Source organism: Ascaphus truei, chromosome 15 (genome assembly GCF_040206685.1).
Source record: "Ascaphus truei isolate aAscTru1 chromosome 15, aAscTru1.hap1, whole genome shotgun sequence".
NCBI classification, from domain to species: Eukaryota; Metazoa; Chordata; class Amphibia; order Anura; family Ascaphidae; genus Ascaphus; species Ascaphus truei.
In genome coordinates this window covers 15,734,307-15,753,119 of record NC_134497.1, presented here as the reverse complement: position 1 = coordinate 15,753,119, position 18,813 = coordinate 15,734,307, and the positions used below count along the sequence as shown (strand labels likewise).

At 49.0% G+C, this 18,813-nt stretch overlaps 1 protein-coding gene across 1 annotated transcript; it reads right to left on the bottom strand.

Moving 5' to 3' along the window:
* Nucleotides 1-209: 209 nt before the first annotated feature.
* On the bottom strand, nt 210-14,323 carry SLA2 (Src like adaptor 2). Its single transcript, XM_075571782.1, has 5 exons — nt 14,232-14,323; nt 12,997-13,100; nt 10,059-10,208; nt 4,765-4,897; nt 210-1,870 (listed from the first exon to the last, which is right to left on the bottom strand). The coding sequence occupies exons 1-5, from the start codon at nt 14,264-14,266 to the stop codon at nt 1,720-1,722; spliced, it is 573 nt and encodes a 190-aa protein (XP_075427897.1). The 5' UTR covers nt 14,267-14,323; the 3' UTR covers nt 210-1,719.
* Between the last annotated feature and the right edge of the window lie 4,490 nt (nt 14,324-18,813).

Sequence of the window (18,813 nt, the reverse complement as noted above, 5' to 3'; positions counted from 1 at the left end):
CCATCCCTTACTGCTGCCCCCAACTGTAACTCTGCACCTGGGCTTTAAATACAATGATTAAATATAAATAAAATTGTCACACTGTTACAATGTTACAATGTTAGGCCGCGTGTCACACATTTAAGCGTGACAATGTAGCCCGCTAATCAGCATGTTAAACATGTAGGCATTGCAAATGTATCCTATTGAATCAGGAGAAAGGCGCACTATTTAACAACATCTGTCCCTCTGATTTATTTGACATTTTCAGAGAGATTTTATCTGGGACAAACAAGTAAGAGACCGGAGCTTGTCCAGCCCCTTTAACATAGAATAAAGCGTAGAAAAGTGAGTGCCACAGACATCCGTAATGTCCTCCAGGTCATGTTCCAAGTGTCAGGATTTAAAAAAAATAAACCCGCGTTATTTATCCACTGTACTGCCAGAGAGAGGGGTAAATCAATGCGTTACAATGTCTTTGCCGTATAAACACATATTTACTTTGCACCTTTAAAATGCTTGGAATGAATATTTGCAATCTCACATTACTGGCCAAAAAAAACAAACTTTAAAAAAAATAATGTAATTGGCTTCTTTAAACAAACCTAACGGTGCTAAATGCCAATGTTTGGCTGTTTTTTTTCCCCTAAGGAAATGAATTACTAATTGCATGTCTTAGGGGCCTCTGAACGCAGTAAGATTTGTCAATGAAGTGTTTTCTTTACCTGGCGCTGCCCTGACTGCCAGAAATCCCTTACAGCTGGGTGAGAGAGAGGGGGCTTTGTCTGTGCAAACTCTTTGTTAAAAACACAGGTGTTTTTTTTTGTTTGTTTTTTTTTTTACAAACATCTCTTGGCTCCAAAAGTGGAGCAAAACCATTGCATAGATTTATCAAATTAAAAACTCCCTGTGGGTAAATATGGTGCCGTTTTTCTGCACTGGGTTTTACCCTCATCGTGGTGCCGGGAGACTGGGGTACGTAAACCCCCCTTATAGTCACTCATCACACTGACGGTATTATCCAGAGGAAACACACCCCTACCAAACCTCTGCTCCCCATGTTTACAAACTAACTTAAAATACATGTATTTATACATACTTACAGGTGTCATACATTCGTTTAAAAAAAGGCATCAATCACTCAGATGGAACCCCTTAAACATGTCACCGCCATTGGTACCCGCTAAGAGGGACTGCCCCTTTATTGTACAGATGCCGATCATTGTCATTTTTATTCATCTACATCGTTATCTTTAACGCTGCGCCTGACTGCGTTTGGAAGACAAGGATCTTACGCTAATCAAGCAAGGAAAAAAATGGCAAGTAAACTTGCTGTGTAACATATCTGAAACGCCATTAAAGATTAGATGGGGTTTATAAAATGAAGGTACATACCTAGCTGAAAATGAGCATTTTTGTTGAAAATCCCAGTGACGCAGAACAGAAAATACACCAAACAACAAACGTGTTGCAAAAGAAATGAGCAGCACAGCTGCAATAAATATTATGCTACGAGAGTCATGTGTCAGTCCCTTTGCAGTACGCGTAGAATATATTGTATGTTTTATATATATGGCGCCATTAATGTACATGGCGCTTCATTGCACGGCAATGTTTTTCTGGCCTGGTGCTGAAGAGGTCAATTAATATTGTAATAAAGTAAATTGGTTCGAATAAAGTCCGTTGAGCTTCTTTATACGTTCTTTGAAATCTCTTGCCAATTTCCTTTCTTCTGCATGCTCAGCATGGTTTCCGCCAACGTCCCTTCTCCGCGGTTGTCTCTACATTTTGGTCTTCGGTCAAGAACATATAGGAACTGACTGCGTCCCGCAGGCCTTGGCTGACCGGACAGTCTTCACTTGATTTGTTGTCTTTATTAAATAGAGCAGAACTGGGGAGAAAAAATACAAAAGAGGCAAATTAGGATGCGTACACGGCAAGATCAATATTCTTATTAGGGAGAAAGGGTTCATGTATGGAAGTTTCCCGGCTGCAAAGCTGGAACAAAACCAGTGCAAAGGAACCACACCAGAAAAAAACGTCCGTTGACTACATAGGAAAAGACATTTCTAGGGAGGGTTGGACAGGGATATGGGAAGCTGCAGCGAGTTCATCTGTCTGTACGATAATTAAGGAAAACAGATATAAGATTATGATGAGGTGGTATTTAACACCAGATAGATTAGCACATATATACAAAGGAGCGAGCGCTCTGTGTTGGAGAAATTGTGGGTGTGGAGGTACATTGTATCGTATTTTCTGGACACGTCCAAAGGCTGACTCCTTCTGGAGGAGAATTAAGAGAGAGAGATTACTGGAGCACTTGAGGTTGATGTGCCACTGGACCCTGTAGTAATGATTTGGGGAAAGCTGATAACAAATGTATCCTATGCCTCGAACAAATGAATTGTGTATCTTCTAACAGCAGCAAGGTGTACAATAGCACGTCAATGGGAAAAGATAAATGCTCCATCCTATCAGATCTTTCAGGAAAAAGTTACACATGTTCTGGAAAAACTCGCTGCATTTCTGAACAGTTCTACGGAGAAATTAGAAGTCCCTGGATAAGAGCGTTCCCAGGAGGTATTACAGGATTTACACACATAAACAAAATCAGATAGAAACATTGTCAAGATTATTGATACCGATCATGTTTTGGCTTTACGATTTATAGTCATTTTTTTCGACGGAGCGAGAGGTTTAAGCCTTACACACTATTTATAATAAACCTTTTTAAATATCTCTGTGCATTGTAGCAGTTGATAAATGCCAGCGCTGGTCAGCAGCAGAGACACAGAGGCGCAGTGACTCAGCAAAGGACGCTTTGCTTTCCTGACTTGCACATATTGCTTTATCTTGGACGCCTTTTGCTGTTTCTCCATTATTGCTGGATTGCTACTTCTGTGTTACCAATAACCTTGCCTGATCTCATATACTGTTGATCCTTATTGTAGGACATTTAAGTGTTTACAGGGGGGTCTTTACTGGATATTGATTGCTTTACTGCTGGTCTTCGTTTGCTGTATTGCTGTATCACCAATAGCCTTACCTGGTCAGATATTCAGTTGGTCCTTATTGTAGGACAGGCCGCATTGTATATAGGGGAGTGAGTATATAGGGAAGTACCTCTGGGTCCCTTTGGATCAGAGGGAACGGGCTTGAGAAAGAGGTTAGTACCTCAAAACGGTCGTTGCCCCCCTTACATACCCTCCTCCTTTTAGTGTGTTTCCCCCCCTTGTTTTTGTAGTGTGTTGTCACCTTGTCTCCCTTTCCCACTCCCCTTCCCTAAGACTCTGTTCCCAATGTGATGTGCAACTCCAAGTCATTTTGTTCCTTGTGTTCTCATTAAAACGTATTGCATATTTCAGACATACTCTTGTAGAAGAGCTTTTCTTTATAGACAGTAAGTGATGGGACACCTTTGTATATTTAAAAAAAACTTCTGTTGCTTTCTGTAGAATTCCTTTTCTTTCATAAATACGGTACTTTGCCTTTCACCTGGGTCCTGAAAGGCTCTGCCTATCGTATAATATGAAAACGTGTTCTTACACTTCGACTAGCTTAATGTTTGTAAACCCTCTCCTCAGGGAACCCTGCCGGGTAATGTTAGATAACCAAGTAATAATCTGTCTGCCTGCAGAGTAAGCGCATATTCACTAAGTCGTGCTATTCAATAAGACGCCTTCCAGGGCACCTAACGACCCATGCAAATGAACACATGGTGTCTTCAGACCTGACATGCTGAAGACGAAGCTCCTCATACTCCCTCCCGAGTTTGGACATATTACCGCCCTCTACATTACTGTGGCACCATCTTACACCCATTATCTTAAACATGCTGCCTGGGTGTCACAATTGACTCCTCCCTTGCATTCTCCTCTCACAGTGATACTAAAACTGTACTAATGCCCTTATCCTTTCCCGCCTTGACTATTGTAACCTCCTGCTGTCCGGCCTTCCTGCCTCTCACCCGTCTCCACTACATTCTATCATAAGCACTGCTGCTAGAATCACTCTACACTCTCCTACATCTTTCTCTGCTTCTCTCTTGCTGAAATCCCTCTCCTGCCTTCCCATTAAGTCCTATATTACTTAGAAAATTCTCCTCTGCCCCTCCTTATAACTCAGCCCTAATTTCCCACCATATCTCTACTTGCCTCCTACATTCTGCTCTAAGATGTCTCCTTCTGCCAGCCTCTTTTGTATGTAAAGCCCTCTCCCACCTAAAACCTATCACTTACTGCCCCTCTCCTTTAGAATGCTGTCCCCTTAATATCCCACCTTCTCTCTCCGCCTACAAGACCCCTTTCAAAACTCATCTGTGTAACAACGAATTTCAGTAGTGCCAATGTTGTAGCTGCTTGGATACCCACTTACCATAACACCCTCCTATTGTCTCTGTAACTTCCCCCTACGTACCACCTAAAGCTCCTATGTAACGCTCCCCCCTACACACCACCAAGGTCTTCCGGGGAAGGTGCTCGTATTCCGAAGGGTTACTTTCGTGGTCAAAGTGCTTATTCCCATTATCTCATATTATTGTGTCTATTACAGCTGTGAAGTGCTATGCACAAGGATCGAGCTACTGGTATACATATATAAATACATACATGACCCTAATGAGTAAATTCAAGATACTCCACAGCTGCCATTCAGATGTTTTCAGTCTCAAATACTCTGATTTGAATGGGGATTTTTGACTGCAAAGAGCAGCAGAATGAAATGATATTGAATGTTCCCTTTGTTGTCAGTCCCTCGTAATGCCGAAAATCTGATGCGTTTTACCTGTCCAGGTCTTTCCAGTTCAGCGTTTTCTTCCTTACGATGACAGGTTCCGAAAAATTGTGTACTGCGCCAGTTGTAACTCCTTGTACAATACACGGCTCCTTCAAAATACAACACATCCCATCTGCTATTTCTGTGAGAAAACATGTCATCAAAAAGGTCAACATTAGTAACAAAGTGATCACTAGTAGTACAATGTACAGCTCAACCCCCTTATAACGCTGTGCTTGGGGTCCAAAGAATCACATCGCGTTATAAGCGGATCGCGTTAGAAATAATGTACTATTGTATGCATTGTACAATAAAGTATTTAAGACGCCAATAATCGTGTTGTAAAGTATTCCTAATTCCGAAAATTGGGAGCCGCGCTTGCATCGCGCTATAAGCGGATCCGCGTTGTAACAGATCGCGCTATAACGGGGTTGAGCTGTATAATGTAAATTGGTAACATGCAATCATTCCTTCATTTCTATATCTACTTGTGTTCATATTTGTCTACTCAGATTTGAATTATTATTCCAACTTCTTTGTTGGCCTTTAGAGTAATCCTCCTCATCTCTGGAAAACGTACTTTTTTTTTCTCTCAGTGATGATCTCTCTTTCTACAATATGTACTTTTTCTGTAAATCTGTGTCCTTGCTTATAAAGGAGGGATTATTTTCTGAGGGTTCACTTTTTTCTTCCATCGGATTTATCTGCTTATCTAGGTAAATCAGATTTCTTTTAATGCAGCGAGGTAATGAGATGCATACGTTCATTCGAACAGTTGTCTAGTGCTTTATTCCAATTTAGAATAAAATCTGTATCATCTTTTATAACTGGTTTCCAACCTTTTTTGGTTAAGAAACCCTAAATGAATTTCTGAGAAACCCCCAACCCTCTCTAATAGCGTGTCTAAGATCAGATGCAATGTAAGGAACCCCAACCCTCTCTAATAGCGCGTCTGAGATCAGATGCATTGTAAGGAACCCCAACCCTGTCTAATAGCGCATCTGAGATTAGATGCAATGTAAGGAACCCCAACCCTCTCTAATAGTGCGTCTAAGATCAGATGCAATGTAAGGAACCCCAACCCTCTCCAATAGCGCGTCTGAGATCAGATGCATTGTAAGGAACCCCAACCCTGTCTAATAGCGCATCTGAGATTAGATGCAATGTAAGGAACCCCAACCCTCTCTAATAGCGCGTCTGACATCAGGTGCATTGTAAGGAACCCCAGCCCTCTCTAATAGCGTGTCTGAGATCAGATGCATTGTAAGGAACCCCAACTCTCTTGGTATTCTCCCACCATCTAAATACATTTCCAGGAAAAGCGAGTCCCACCACTCTCTGCTTTTGTTTGTTAACAGTATTTCTAGCTTTAAAAATTCAATGTCAAAATGTATCTTTGTCTCCTAGATCACAGTTGTGAGTGAACATACAGGGAGGGAGGTATGTCGGGAATGGGAGGGAGGTATGTCGGGAATGGGAGGGTGAGAGGTATGTCGGGAATGGGGAGGGAGAGAGGTATGTCGGGAATGGGGAGGGAGAGAGGTATGTCGGGAATGGGGAGGGAGAGAGGCATGTCGGGAATGGGGAGGGAGAGAGGTATGTCGGGAATGGGGAGGGAGAGAGGTATGTCGGGAATGGGAGGGAGAGAGGTATGTTGGGAATGGGAGGGAGAGAGGTACGTCGGGAATGGGAGGGAGAGAGGTACGTTGGGAATGGGAGAAAGAGAGAGGTACGTCGGGAATGGGAGAAAGAGAGAGGTACGTCGGGAATGGGAGGGTGAGAGGTATGTCGGGAATGGGGAGGGAGAGAGGTATGTCGGGAATGGGGAGGGAGAGAGGTATGTCGGGAATGGGGAGGGAGAGAGGTATGTCGGGAATGGGGAGGGAGAGAGGTATGTCGGGAATGGGGAGGGAGAGAGGTATGTCGGGAATGGGGAGGGAGAGAGGTATGTTGGGAATGGGAGGGAGAGAGGTATGTCGGGAATGGGAGGGAGAGAGGTACGTCGGGAATGGGAGGGAGAGAGGTACGTTGGGAATGGGAGAAAGAGAGAGGTACGTCGGGAATGGGAGGGAGAGAGGTACGTCGGGAATGGGGAGGGAGAGAGGTATGTCGGGAATGGGGAGGGAGGTATGTCGGGAATGGGGAGGGAGGTATGTCGGGAATGGGGAGGGAGGTATGTCGGGAATGGGGAGGAGAGAGGTATGTCGGGAATGGGAGGGAGAGAGGTATGTCGGGAATGGGAGGGAGAGAGTTATGTCGGGAATGGGAGGGAGAGAGGTATGTCGGGAATGGGAGGGAGAGAGGTATGTCGGGAATGGGAGGGAGAGAGGTATGTCGGGAATGGGGAGGGAGAGAGGTATGTCGGGAATGGGGAGGGAGAGAGGTATGTCGGGAATGGGGAGGGAGAGAGGTATGTCGGGAATGGGGAGGGAGAGAGGTATGTCGGGAATGGGGAGGGAGAGAGGTATGTTGGGAATGGGGAGGGAGGTATGTCGGGAATGGAGAGGGAGGTAGGTAGGTATGTTGGGAATGGGAGGGAGAGAGGTATGTCGGGAATGGGAGGGAGAGAGGTATGTCGGGAATGGGAGGGAGAGAGGTATGTCGGGAATGGGGAGAGATAGAGGGAGGTAGGTATGTCAGGAATGGGAGGGAGAGAGGTATGTCGGGAAGTGGGAGGGAGGGAAGTATGTCGGGAATGGGGAAGGAGGTATGTCAGGAATGGGGAGGGAGGGAGGTATGTCGGGAATGGGAGGGAGGTATGTCAGGAATGGGAGGGAGGTATGTCAGGAATGGGGAGGGAGAGAGGTATGTCGGGAAGTGGGAGGGAGGGATGTTGGGAATGGGGAAGGAGGTATGTCAGGAATGGGGAGGGAGGTATGTCGGGAATGGGGAGGGAGGGAGGTATGTCGGGAATGGGGAGGGAGGGAGGTATGTCGGGAATGTGAGGGAGGTATGTCAGGAATGGGAGGGAGGTATGTCAGGAATGGGGAGGGAGAGAGGTATGTCGGGAATGGGGAGGGAGGGAGGTATGTCGGGAATGGGAGGGAGAGAGGTATGTTGGGAATGGGAGGGAGAGAGGTATGTCGGGAATGGGAGGGAGAGAGGTATGTCGGGAATGGGAGGGAGAGAGGTACGTCAGGAATGGGAGGGAGAGAGGTACGTCGGGAATGGGAGGGAGAGAGGTACGTCGGGAATGGGAGGGAGAGAGATACGTCGGGAATGGGAGGGAGAGAGGTATGTCGGGAATGGGAGGGAGAGAGGTATGTCGGGAATGGGAGGGAGAGAGGTATGTCGGGAATGGGAGGGAGAGAGGTATGTCGGGAATGGGGAGGGAGAGAGGTATGTCGGGAATGGGGAGGGAGAGAGGTATGTCAGGAATGGGGAGGGAGAGAGGTATGTCGGGAATGGGGAGGGAGAGAGGTATGTCGGGAATGGGGAGGGAGAGAGGTATGTTGGGAATGGGGAGGGAGGTATGTCGGGAATGGAGAGGGAGGTAGGTAGGTATGTTGGGAATGGGAGGGAGAGAGGTATGTCGGGAATGGGAGGGAGAGAGGTATGTCAGGAATGGGGAGGGAGAGAGGTATGTCGGGAATGGGGAGGGAGAGAGGTATGTCGGGAATGGGGAGGGAGAGAGGTATGTTGGGAATGGGGAGGGAGGTATGTCGGGAATGGAGAGGGAGGTAGGTAGGTATGTTGGGAATGGGAGGGAGAGAGGTATGTCGGGAATGGGAGGGAGAGAGGTATGTCGGGAATGGGAGGGAGAGAGGTATGTCGGGAATGGGAGGGAGAGAGGTATGTCGGGAATGGGGAGGGAGAGAGGTATGTCGGGAATGGGGAGGGAGAGAGGTATGTCAGGAATGGGGAGGGAGAGAGGTATGTCGGGAATGGGGAGGGAGAGAGGTATGTCGGGAATGGGGAGGGAGAGAGGTATGTTGGGAATGGGGAGGGAGGTATGTCGGGAATGGAGAGGGAGGTAGGTAGGTATGTTGGGAATGGGAGGGAGAGAGGTATGTCGGGAATGGGAGGGAGAGAGGTATGTCGGGAATGGGAGGGAGAGAGGTATGTCGGGAATGGGGAGAGATAGAGGGAGGTAGGTATGTCAGGAATGGGAGGGAGAGAGGTATGTCGGGAAGTGGGAGGGAGGGAGGTATGTCGGGAATGGGGAAGGAGGTATGTCAGGAATGGGGAGGGAGGGAGGTATGTCGGGAATGGGAGGGAGGTATGTCAGGAATGGGAGGGAGGTATGTCAGGAATGGGGAGGGAGAGAGGTATGTCGGGAAGTGGGAGGGAGGGAGGTATGTTGGGAATGGGGAAGGAGGTATGTCAGGAATGGGGAGGGAGGTATGTCGGGAATGGGGAGGGAGGGAGGTATGTCGGGAATGGGGAGGGAGGGAGGTATGTCGGGAATGGGAGGGAGGTATGTCAGGAATGGGAGGGAGGTATGTCAGGAATGGGGAGGGAGAGAGGTATGTCGGGAATGGGGAGGGAGGTATGTCGGGAATGGAGAGGGAGGTAGGTAGGTATGTTGGGAATGGGAGGGAGAGAGGTATGTCGGGAATGGGAGGGAGAGAGGTATGTCGGGAATGGGAGGGAGAGAGGTATGTCGGGAATGGGGAGAGATAGAGGGAGGTAGGTATGTCAGGAATGGGAGGGAGAGAGGTATGTCGGGAAGTGGGAGGGAGGGAGGTATGTCGGGAATGGGGAAGGAGGTATGTCAGGAATGGGGAGGGAGGGAGGTATGTCGGGAATGGGAGGGAGGTATCTCAGGAATGGGAGGGAGGTATGTCAGGAATGGGGAGGGAGAGAGGTATGTCGGGAAGTGGGAGGGAGGGAGGTATGTTGGGAATGGGGAAGGAGGTATGTCAGGAATGGGGAGGGAGGTATGTCGGGAATGGGGAGGGAGGGAGGTATGTCGGGAATGGGGAGGGAGGGAGGTATGTCGGGAATGGGAGGGAGGTATGTCAGGAATGGGAGGGAGGTATGTCAGGAATGGGGAGGGAGAGAGGTATGTCGGGAATGGGGAGGGAGGGAGGGAGGTATGTCGGGAATGGGGAGGGAGGGAGGGAGGGATGTCGGGAATGAGACGGAGGGAGGTGATATATATATACACACATATCATGGGGGCCTGAACTAAGGTTATTACATTTTGACATTATGGAAATGTATATACTGTATGTTACTGATTTCGCATGTAAATCTCCCAGGTCAGGTTAGTAATATAGCTTCTGAAACACGTGTAACGTTTCCATGTAACATATCCCCCGCTTTACAGCCTTCATTGCTCGTATAAAACATCCATTTACCCGAGTAGGAATCCACCATATCCCGGAGCGTGGGATAAGTCAGGCGAGGAGAGATGTAGAACCACCCGTTCTCCAGGCGGTTGATACGATAATGTTTGATTGAATCCCGTGTAGCTTGATTTGTTTGTCGGATTGACAAAGTAAAGCATTCTGGGAAGGGTAGAATTTTTTTTTAGTGAATACAAGATAGATACTTCGGAGGGTATAAAGCACATGTCAATATTTACTGCACCTTCCCAAAACTCAGGGGGTAATTTGATACTGAGGGTTGTCAGCCTTTGGGTAAACGTAAACGAGCGGGGGTTTCAGGCTGAGATCCAAAAAAAGTGATAGGACAGGACCCAGAGATTCGGTGCTCAACTGTATTTGGCCATGAGTATAACAATGTCTTAAAAGGTACATTTAGCCAGTTTTGAGGAACAAATATAAACCAGCCTCGTGAGTTTAAAATGAACCAATATGCCTAGATTAATCTCCTTAGTGTGGGGGACATAAGGTGTATAGTTCCCAACATAGGAGTAACATGTATATGTACACAAAGCTCTATGTGGACACCACTGATAACCGTCACCCTGGTAGAATGGCACGTAAGCAAGACAACCCTCCAATCCTTTGCATGAAGTTCCTTCACGGAACGAAACGCGTCAGAGGTGTTCTCCGTTTTGTGATGCGCAGCACTACAGTGCAATAAAGCTGTTTTTATTCATTCATGTATTCGGCTGAGTTCCTGTTGCTGTGACCACCCACCAACTACAATTCATGAAGGAGAGGAGCACTCACGGTTTGGAGGCAGAGGTTCCCGTTGGCGTGAATCGCGCTTGTAGGTAAGTACAGCAAGAGAGGTTTCACGGAGAAAGAAGCGGGGCACAGCAAAAAACTTGGGGGCTAAACACCAGCAGGTAAGAGGTTAAAACACACTTTATGCGAAAACATACTTTACATCCCTAACGCGTTAGAGATCCTACCTGCCATAACACCGTGATGTCGACCATGGAATAAAGTATGTTTTAACCTCTTACCTGCTGGTGTGTAGCCCCCAAGTTCTTTGCTGTGCTCCGCTTCTTTCTCCGTGAAACTTCGCTGAGATCCAAGAAAGCTAAATAACTCCGCTCAACCTTGTGATCGTCCATTCTGTGTTTTTATCTGGGGGTCAGTCCGAAGCTTTGTCGGAATAGAGTAAGATCTGCAGAATGACAAGCCCTATATGTCCAACATACTGTATCCAACCAAGCTCACATCAGGCTACTTGCGTATACACATTCAGCAGATCACGCCGTGCGTTACAGCTCTATCCAAAAGTTATTCTGCTGTTATTACAAGCAGCCCTCCAGGGTGCAGTTTAGGCTTCTATTTTAGTTACAGGATTGATGCAGGGGGTCTCGGGAGTTGAATTTCTGCTCCGGAGACCCCCCTGCATCCTGATATACTTACCTCTGCAGGGGGTGCCGGTATCGCCTTCATGTTTAAATTTCCCTCGTCACGCGGGCAAAAAGAAAGCCGCAAGGGATGATGTCACGGCTTCCTATTGGCCAGCAATATGCGGGACCCTTACAGCCGCCACTATGTCAGCCCCCACAAGCCCCATCGGAGCTGCTACCTACAGAGATACCCCGCGCCCCCCAACAGAGGTATGCATCTCGGGAAGCAGGGGGTCCCCAGAACTGAAATTAACGATTCAGCTCCAGAAACCCCCTGCTCCGAATCAGATAACCAACGGTCAGCGGGATTGCAGCTTTACGTGATGTACAAGAATATATACTGTTCAAAATAGGATCAGCATGTGATGTGAACAATTTCAGCTTGAACAGCACTGAGCACCGTTCGTGCTCACTTGTCATGACTTGGTTTCCTGTTGTCTGTAGTTGATCCTTTTCACCGCTCGCACCACATTCAGTATCACAGGTGCGAGGACTTCCTGTAGGCAGATGGCAACAGTAATAGCCGCAAACGCAAAAAAACGAATGCAGACCCCTTTCAAATGAATGATGGGGTCTCTGGGCCTCGGCAGTAAAACCAGTAGGGGTTGCAATGACAGCAATCAGAAAATGTGTTTCCAGATCCGCTAGTGACAGAAGATTAAAGTTTTTTTACAGCAAAAGGGAGAAGGAGCAGCTCAGTGAGTAAAGACTGGCACTGAGTGTGAAGCAGGAGAAGGAGTGGCTCAGTGAGTAAAGACACTGACTGGCACTGAGTTTGAAGCTGGGGAACCTGGTTCAATTCCTGGTGTCGGCTCCTTGTGACCTTGGGCAAGTCACTTTATCTCCCTGTGCCTCAGGCACCAAAAACATACATTGTAAGCTCCACAGGGCAGGGACCTGTGTCTGCAAAATGTCTCTGTAAAGCGCTACGTAAAACTAGCAGCGCTATACAAGAACATGCAAATATTATTATTATTATTATTATTATTATTATTATTATATTGGGTGTAGCACTGAGGCGTTTTCTCTTTTGGGATAGTAAAAAATACACACTGTACTTCAGACAGAATACATGGGACTTAAACCCACACTCGGATTTACACGTACTACCATTTTTTTAAAGTGAATATTATAGTCTTAAATGTCTGAAGTCAAACTCCCATTTGGCTATTTTTTATGTATTAAAACATTAGCCCCCAAAAGCATTCATTAATGCTACTATTCAGTGACTGTAAATATAACTCTTAAGAAATATTACATCAAATATACTTGCCATGAACAGTATAATGATGCACTTACTTTGTGCAATTAAAAAAATAACACAACAAAAACTATTATGTTAACAGTTGCAATATCTTTCAGGAACCATATCCCCGAAGCAGAAAAACACATTCTGTCCACACTGCTAAATAGGAAAGTAAGAGAACACTTTGGAAAAACACACATGGAGATTTAAGACATTGAATATTTAATTTATTTTTTAAACCAAATATTTTGATCTGGCAATTTATTCAGCATACCTTTTCTGGTCTCACTTTCTCGGATCAAGAAAGAACCATTGCGGTTACAGCCCGCCATCAAGAGTTCCTCTGCTTTTTCCCGATTGATACCTTTATAGAGCCACCTGAAATAACAGAAGTAGACATTTCATAGAATTGCAGAGGGGTAAAAGACCAACACGAGCGTTGTTCATACTGTAGTTGTATATGAATTTTGAAAATCTTACAAGCCTGTTGGTTAAGGTGAGAGCGATAGGACAGCCTAACGTCGGACTTACAAGTACATCCATACAGAACTATCATGTCGATCCATTAAAAGGAATCAGAACATGAAATACATGTAGCTTAACATTACTTACTGTATGTCATCAATGTTAAAGATTATTGTTCTTAAAATGTATGTTTATAATCAGAAAAATACTATATTGTCTATATACTGTATTACAAGTTATTCTGACCAATGGCACAGTCTTAATTAACTTATTAACTAGCAGAATAAAAACCTTAACTAGCTAAAAGAACCTGTGAAAATGTATATCAAGGTGAGTTCCATGTTATCTGACGTGAGTGACGCCTTTCAAGAAACTGTGACAATGTATCAAATAGGCGCCAAACAGGCCCTAGACCTGATTTATGGGGATACTTCAGGATAATTGTGTGCATTTTCTTATTTGGTTCCTTTACAATAGCTTGGCCATTTTAACCGCTCCAAATGAGCAAATTATATTATTACAAAAACGGGTGTAAGGCCGCAATTATAGTGCATGCGCGTGCGACAGCGTGATGTCACGCGCGACACATGTACTAGGCTGGAGGCTATAGTGAGGAGTGGCGGAGGCGTCACGCGGCTGGTTCGCCCTCATTGGCTGAACTGCTCACATGACACGGCCCCCGCCGCGAAAAAAAAACAACTATTTGAATTGTATTTTCAAAATTCACGCGCGCGATCGCTCTGCACACTCGCGCATTATTGGCGCGTCTTCGCCGGCACTATAACCGCGGCCTAAGAATTCATTTGACTACCTTTCAGATTGCAACTGGATTAATTGATATTACAGCTATTATAGGATACACGTGTCTGAATGAGCTCTAATATTCTTGTTAACATTTATTGTGATGTTGGCTGTTACTAGTTTGAGTTTCTGGGCATTAATGCTCACCCTCTAGGCCAGTCAGAAAGCGTCTAAACGTTACCCTTTAATCTGAGATAATCAGAATTAACATTAGGTACATACTGTACATAAGCACAACCTTACCTATTGCACACTTTAGCCACATAATTTCTAGGCATGTAGCATTCTTTGCCAGTAGAAATTGATGCTACTTTCCACCAATCGCCATCTCTGAAAAAGATACAGTATTAAAGCATTTTTATTTAATGTACTCTTAGTGAAAACAAAAATGAAGCAATGAAAAATGACAACTTTGAAATTCGTTTTTGTTCAAGCTTCCACTTTCTATATGGAGCAAAGTAATAAAAATGTTTTATCAGAGTCACCGTATGTTTAAAGCTGCAGTTCAGTCTTTTTTTTCACTTCAATTTATTTTTTTACTTCAATAGTTTCATGTGGGCAATCTCTAATTACCTAAAGAACTGCATAGCTGCCGGTCAATTCGTTCGCAGTCTATTGATCGGCAAAGTTTGGCGACATCTTTAAATATGGGGAATGTAAATGGTTGCTATAGGAACAAGCATGCTTGTTAAAATAGAATACAAGAAAATTGGTCTTTCAAAGTTGTTGTTTTTTATAACAGAAAATGCTAAAAGTATTTTTTCTTACTACAGAACTGATTTATTAAAAAAAACACACATGCAGGATATTGACTGAACTGCAGCTTTAAACATTGCAGCCCGGGGTGTGTGCCAGGCACAGAGCGAGGAGGATGATGCATGCTGGGAAGGCTCCGTTTATACAAGAGAAAAAAGGTGGGGGCCAACAACCGCCCAAATTCGCCTGTAAACGCCAGTATAGGCGAGGGAAGACCCCTACGAACGCAACAAGACCAAAAAAAAAAGCCTAAAACAAGCTGGGTTGAGACTCACGGGTGGGAATCGTGACCTCCGATCCTTGACAGAAATCACTGCAGAGCAAAATGGCCGCCCAATCATGGGTGACAGATTGCTCCGTACCACTGTGTTTCAGCCAATCAAAATCACACATGGGGTGAAAAGACCAATGAGCTTCAACATGCCTCTCTCTTAATAATGACCATGGACAATAAATTGCGGTAAAATGACCCCCATCATTTTACCAAAAGGCTCCCTGCTTGTGAGCACATGATCCTTTTTTTTTTACCATGACTCACTCCTAACAATACATACAGCTTTCCTTCTAGCCTGATGTTTATTGTCATAACAGGTTAACCTATGCCTGCTGCCCTAGCCAGCAATGCAAGCACCTTACAACCAGTATCCCAACAATGGCATTAAGCATGAAGACCCTTAATTCCAGTTAAGACTTACCCTATTGACCTCTTTACAACACTGCTGTGATGGAAGACAACCCAATATTACAATGGTAAGAAGCAGAAGAGTCCGGAACAAACGTATCCTCCCAACTCTGATAACACCTGGATGTACGTATGCCCCTGTCCTGCACCCTTTAAATGCAAAGCTCATTTTAAACCCTTATACTGCTGCAGGATTAACCGTCACCATGTCATCCGTCCATGCGCCCGCCTTCCGTAAAACTCTGGGGTTTCTTCATCCCTCTAACCAAATTCAAATGCCGAAAGGTGGCAATCTCCGATTTGGCCGCACTGTTCTAAGAAAGCCTCATTACAAGACATTGTTATTTCATTCGCTGTATATTTGCAGAATGATAACGCACAATGGTTCGGGGATCTCCCCCCCTCCGTGACATATTGACATCAACCAGAGATAAAACGAATAAACTTTAATACCCGTTACATTTGTCTGTCTCGGTTCCTTATTGCTGTATTTACACTTGGGTGGCTGTGAGCGCAGGCAATTTGGATACTCACTGTTCCACCATTTCCAGTTGGACATGGTATCTGTCATGTTGTCTTGTCTCTTTCCCATAATGCACCAGTCATATCCCTTCCTTACTTGGAGTGCTGGTATCTACCCTTTTTTTCAAGATATATATGTATTTCACTGTGTATTTTTATCATATTGGAAGTAGCTCTGGGCTCCCTTTTTTTGTAGTATACAGTGCCACACTCAGGAGCACTCCTTTTGATATATATATCTTATACTATATTAGTGAAAGCACTGTATGTTTGCCTGCCTGCCTGCCTGCATGCATGCCTGCCGGATGTCCGGTGTCCCTAGCGGCAATCTCATTGGTCCCTTGGCCCGCCCGCCCCCGCACACCTCTCATTGGCCTCACACACTCACACCACCCCCTTGGCCCGCCCCCCACACCTCTCATTGGCCTGAGGCGGAGTGACGGGCCAAAGGTCCAAAAAAATAAATAAAACACACACACACACACACACACACACACACACACACCTCTCTCCCCTCTCCAAATCACCTTTTCCCCCTCCCCAGCGGCATCACCTCTTCCCCCTCCCCAGCGGCATCACCTCTTCCCCCTCCCCAGCGGCATCACCTCTTCCCCCTCCCCAGCGGCATCACCTCTTCCCCCTCCCCAGCGGCATCACCTCTTCCCCCTCCCCAGCGGCATCACCTCTTCCCCCTCCCCAGCGGCATCACCTCTTCCCCCTCCCCAGCGGCATCACCTCTTCCCCCTCCCCAGCGGCATCACCTCTTCCCCCTCCCCAGCGGCATCACCTCTTCCCCCTCCCCAGCGGCATCACCTCTCCCCCCTCACCGCTCCAAATCACCTCTCCCCGCTCCAAATCACCTCTCCCCCCTCCCCGCTCCAAATCACCTCGCTTCCCGCAGCTGCCACGCGGCGCGTAAGATGGCGGACCCCCTTCCTCCCTCGCGGCGCCGAGTCAGACGGTGGCGGCGCCCGGAAGTACAGGTAGGTGTCGCTCCCCACCTCCGGCGCCAAACGGAACTGAGAAAGGGCGCATCAACTGAGGTGTGTGTGTGTGTGTGTGTGTGTGTGTGTGTGTGTGTGTGTCACTGTCCACTGCCCCCCCCTCCTGTCCACTGCCCCCCCTCCTGTCCACTGCCCCCCCCTCCTGTCCACTGCCCCCCCCTCCTGTCCACTGCCCCCCCCTCCTGTCCACTGCCCCCCCCTCCTGTCCACTGCCCCCCCCTCCTGTCCACTGCCCCCCCTCCTGTCCACTGCCCCCCCTCCTGTCCACTGCCCCCCCCCTCCTGTCCACTGCCCCCCCCCTCCTGTCCACTGCCCCCCCCTCCTGTCCACTGCCCCCCCCCCTCCTGTCCACTGCCCCCCCCTCCTGTCCACTGCCCCCCCCCCTCCTGTCCACTGCCCCCCCCCCCTCCTGTCCACTGCCCCCCCCCCCCTCCTGTCCACTGCCCCCCCCCTCCTGTCCACTGCCCCCCCCTTCCTGTCCACTGCCCCCCCCCTCCTGTCCACTGCCCCCCCCTCCTGTCCACTGCCCCCCCCTCCTGTCCACTGCCCCCCCCTCCTGTCCACTGCCCCCCCCCTCCTGTCCACTGCCCCCCCCCCCTCCTGTCCACTGCCCCCCCCCCCTCCTGTCCACTGCCCCCCCCCCCTCCTGTCCACTGCCCCCCCCCCTCCTGTCCACTGCCCCCCCTCCTGTCCACTGCCCCCCCCCCTCCTGTCCACTGCCCCCCCCTCCTGTCCACTGCCCCCTCCCTCCTGTCCACTGCCCCCCCCCTCCTGTCCACTGCCCCCCCCCTCCTGTCCACTGCCCCCCCCCTCCTGTCCACTGCCCCCCCCCCTCCTGTCCACTGCCCCCCCCCCCCTCCTGTCCACTGCCCCCCCCCCTCCTGTCCACTGCAGGAAATGCAGGGGGAGGAATCCATGCCTTTGAGGCGCCCCCCCCCTCCCTTTGACGCCCCCCCCCTCCCTTTGACGCCCCCCCCCTCCCTTTGACGCCCCCCCCCCTCCCTTTGACGCCCCCCCCCCCTCCCTTTGACGCCCCCCCCCTCCCTTTGACGCCCCCCCCCTCCCTTTGACGCCCCCCCCCTCCCTTTGACGCCCCCCCCCTCCCTTTGACGCCCCCCCCTCCCTTTGACGCCCCCCCCCTCCCTTTGACGCCCCCCCCCCTCCCTTTGACGCCCCCCCCCCTCCCTTTGACGCCCCCCCCCCTCCCTTTGACGCCCCCCCCCCTCCCTTTGACGCCCCCCCCCCTCCCTTTGACGCCCCCCCCCCTCCTTTGACGCCCCCCCCCCCTCCCTTTGACGCCCCCCCCCCTCCCTTTGACGCCCCCCCCCTCCCTTTGACGCCCCCCCCCCTCCCTTTGACGCCCCCCCCCCTCCCTTTGACGCCCCCCCCCCTCCCTTTGACGCCCCCCCCCCCTTTGACGCCCCCCCCCTCCCTTTGATGCCCCCCCCCCTCCCTTTGACGCCCCCCCCCCCTCCCTTTGACGCCCCCCCCCTCCCTTTGACGCCCCCCCCCCTCCCTTTGACGCCCCCCCCCCTCCCTTTGACGCCCCCCCCCCTCCCTTTGACGCCCCCCCCCCTCCCTTTGACGCCCCCCCCCCTCCCTTTGACGCCCCCCCCCCTCCCTTTGACGCCCCCCCCCCCTCCCTTTGACGCCCCCCCCCTCCCTTTGACGCCCCCCCCCTCCCTTTGACGCCCCCCCCCCTCCCTTTGACGCCCCCCCCCCTCCCTTTGACGCCCCCCCCCCTCCCTTTGACGCCCCCCCCCCCTCCCTTTGACGCCCCCCCCCCTCCCTTTGACGCCCCCCCCCTCCCTTTGACGCCCCCCCCCTCCCTTTGACGCCCCCCCCTGCCTTTGACGCCCCC

What these genes read in the sequence shown, in the direction of transcription:
- SLA2 (XM_075571782.1), bottom strand. Translation starts at nt 14,266, where the DNA reads ATGCCTAGAAATTATGTGGCTAAAGTGTGCAATAG. An exon ending in AGAAAGTGAGACCAGAAAAG is followed by an intron (nt 10,209 to 12,996) that starts GTATGCTGAATA and finishes TACCCTTCCCAG; the next exon opens with AATGCTTTACTTTGTCAATC. An exon ending in AACTGGAAAGACCTGGACAG is followed by an intron (nt 1,871 to 4,764) that starts GTAAAACGCATC and finishes TTTTCTCCCCAG; the next exon opens with TTCTGCTCTATTTAATAAAG.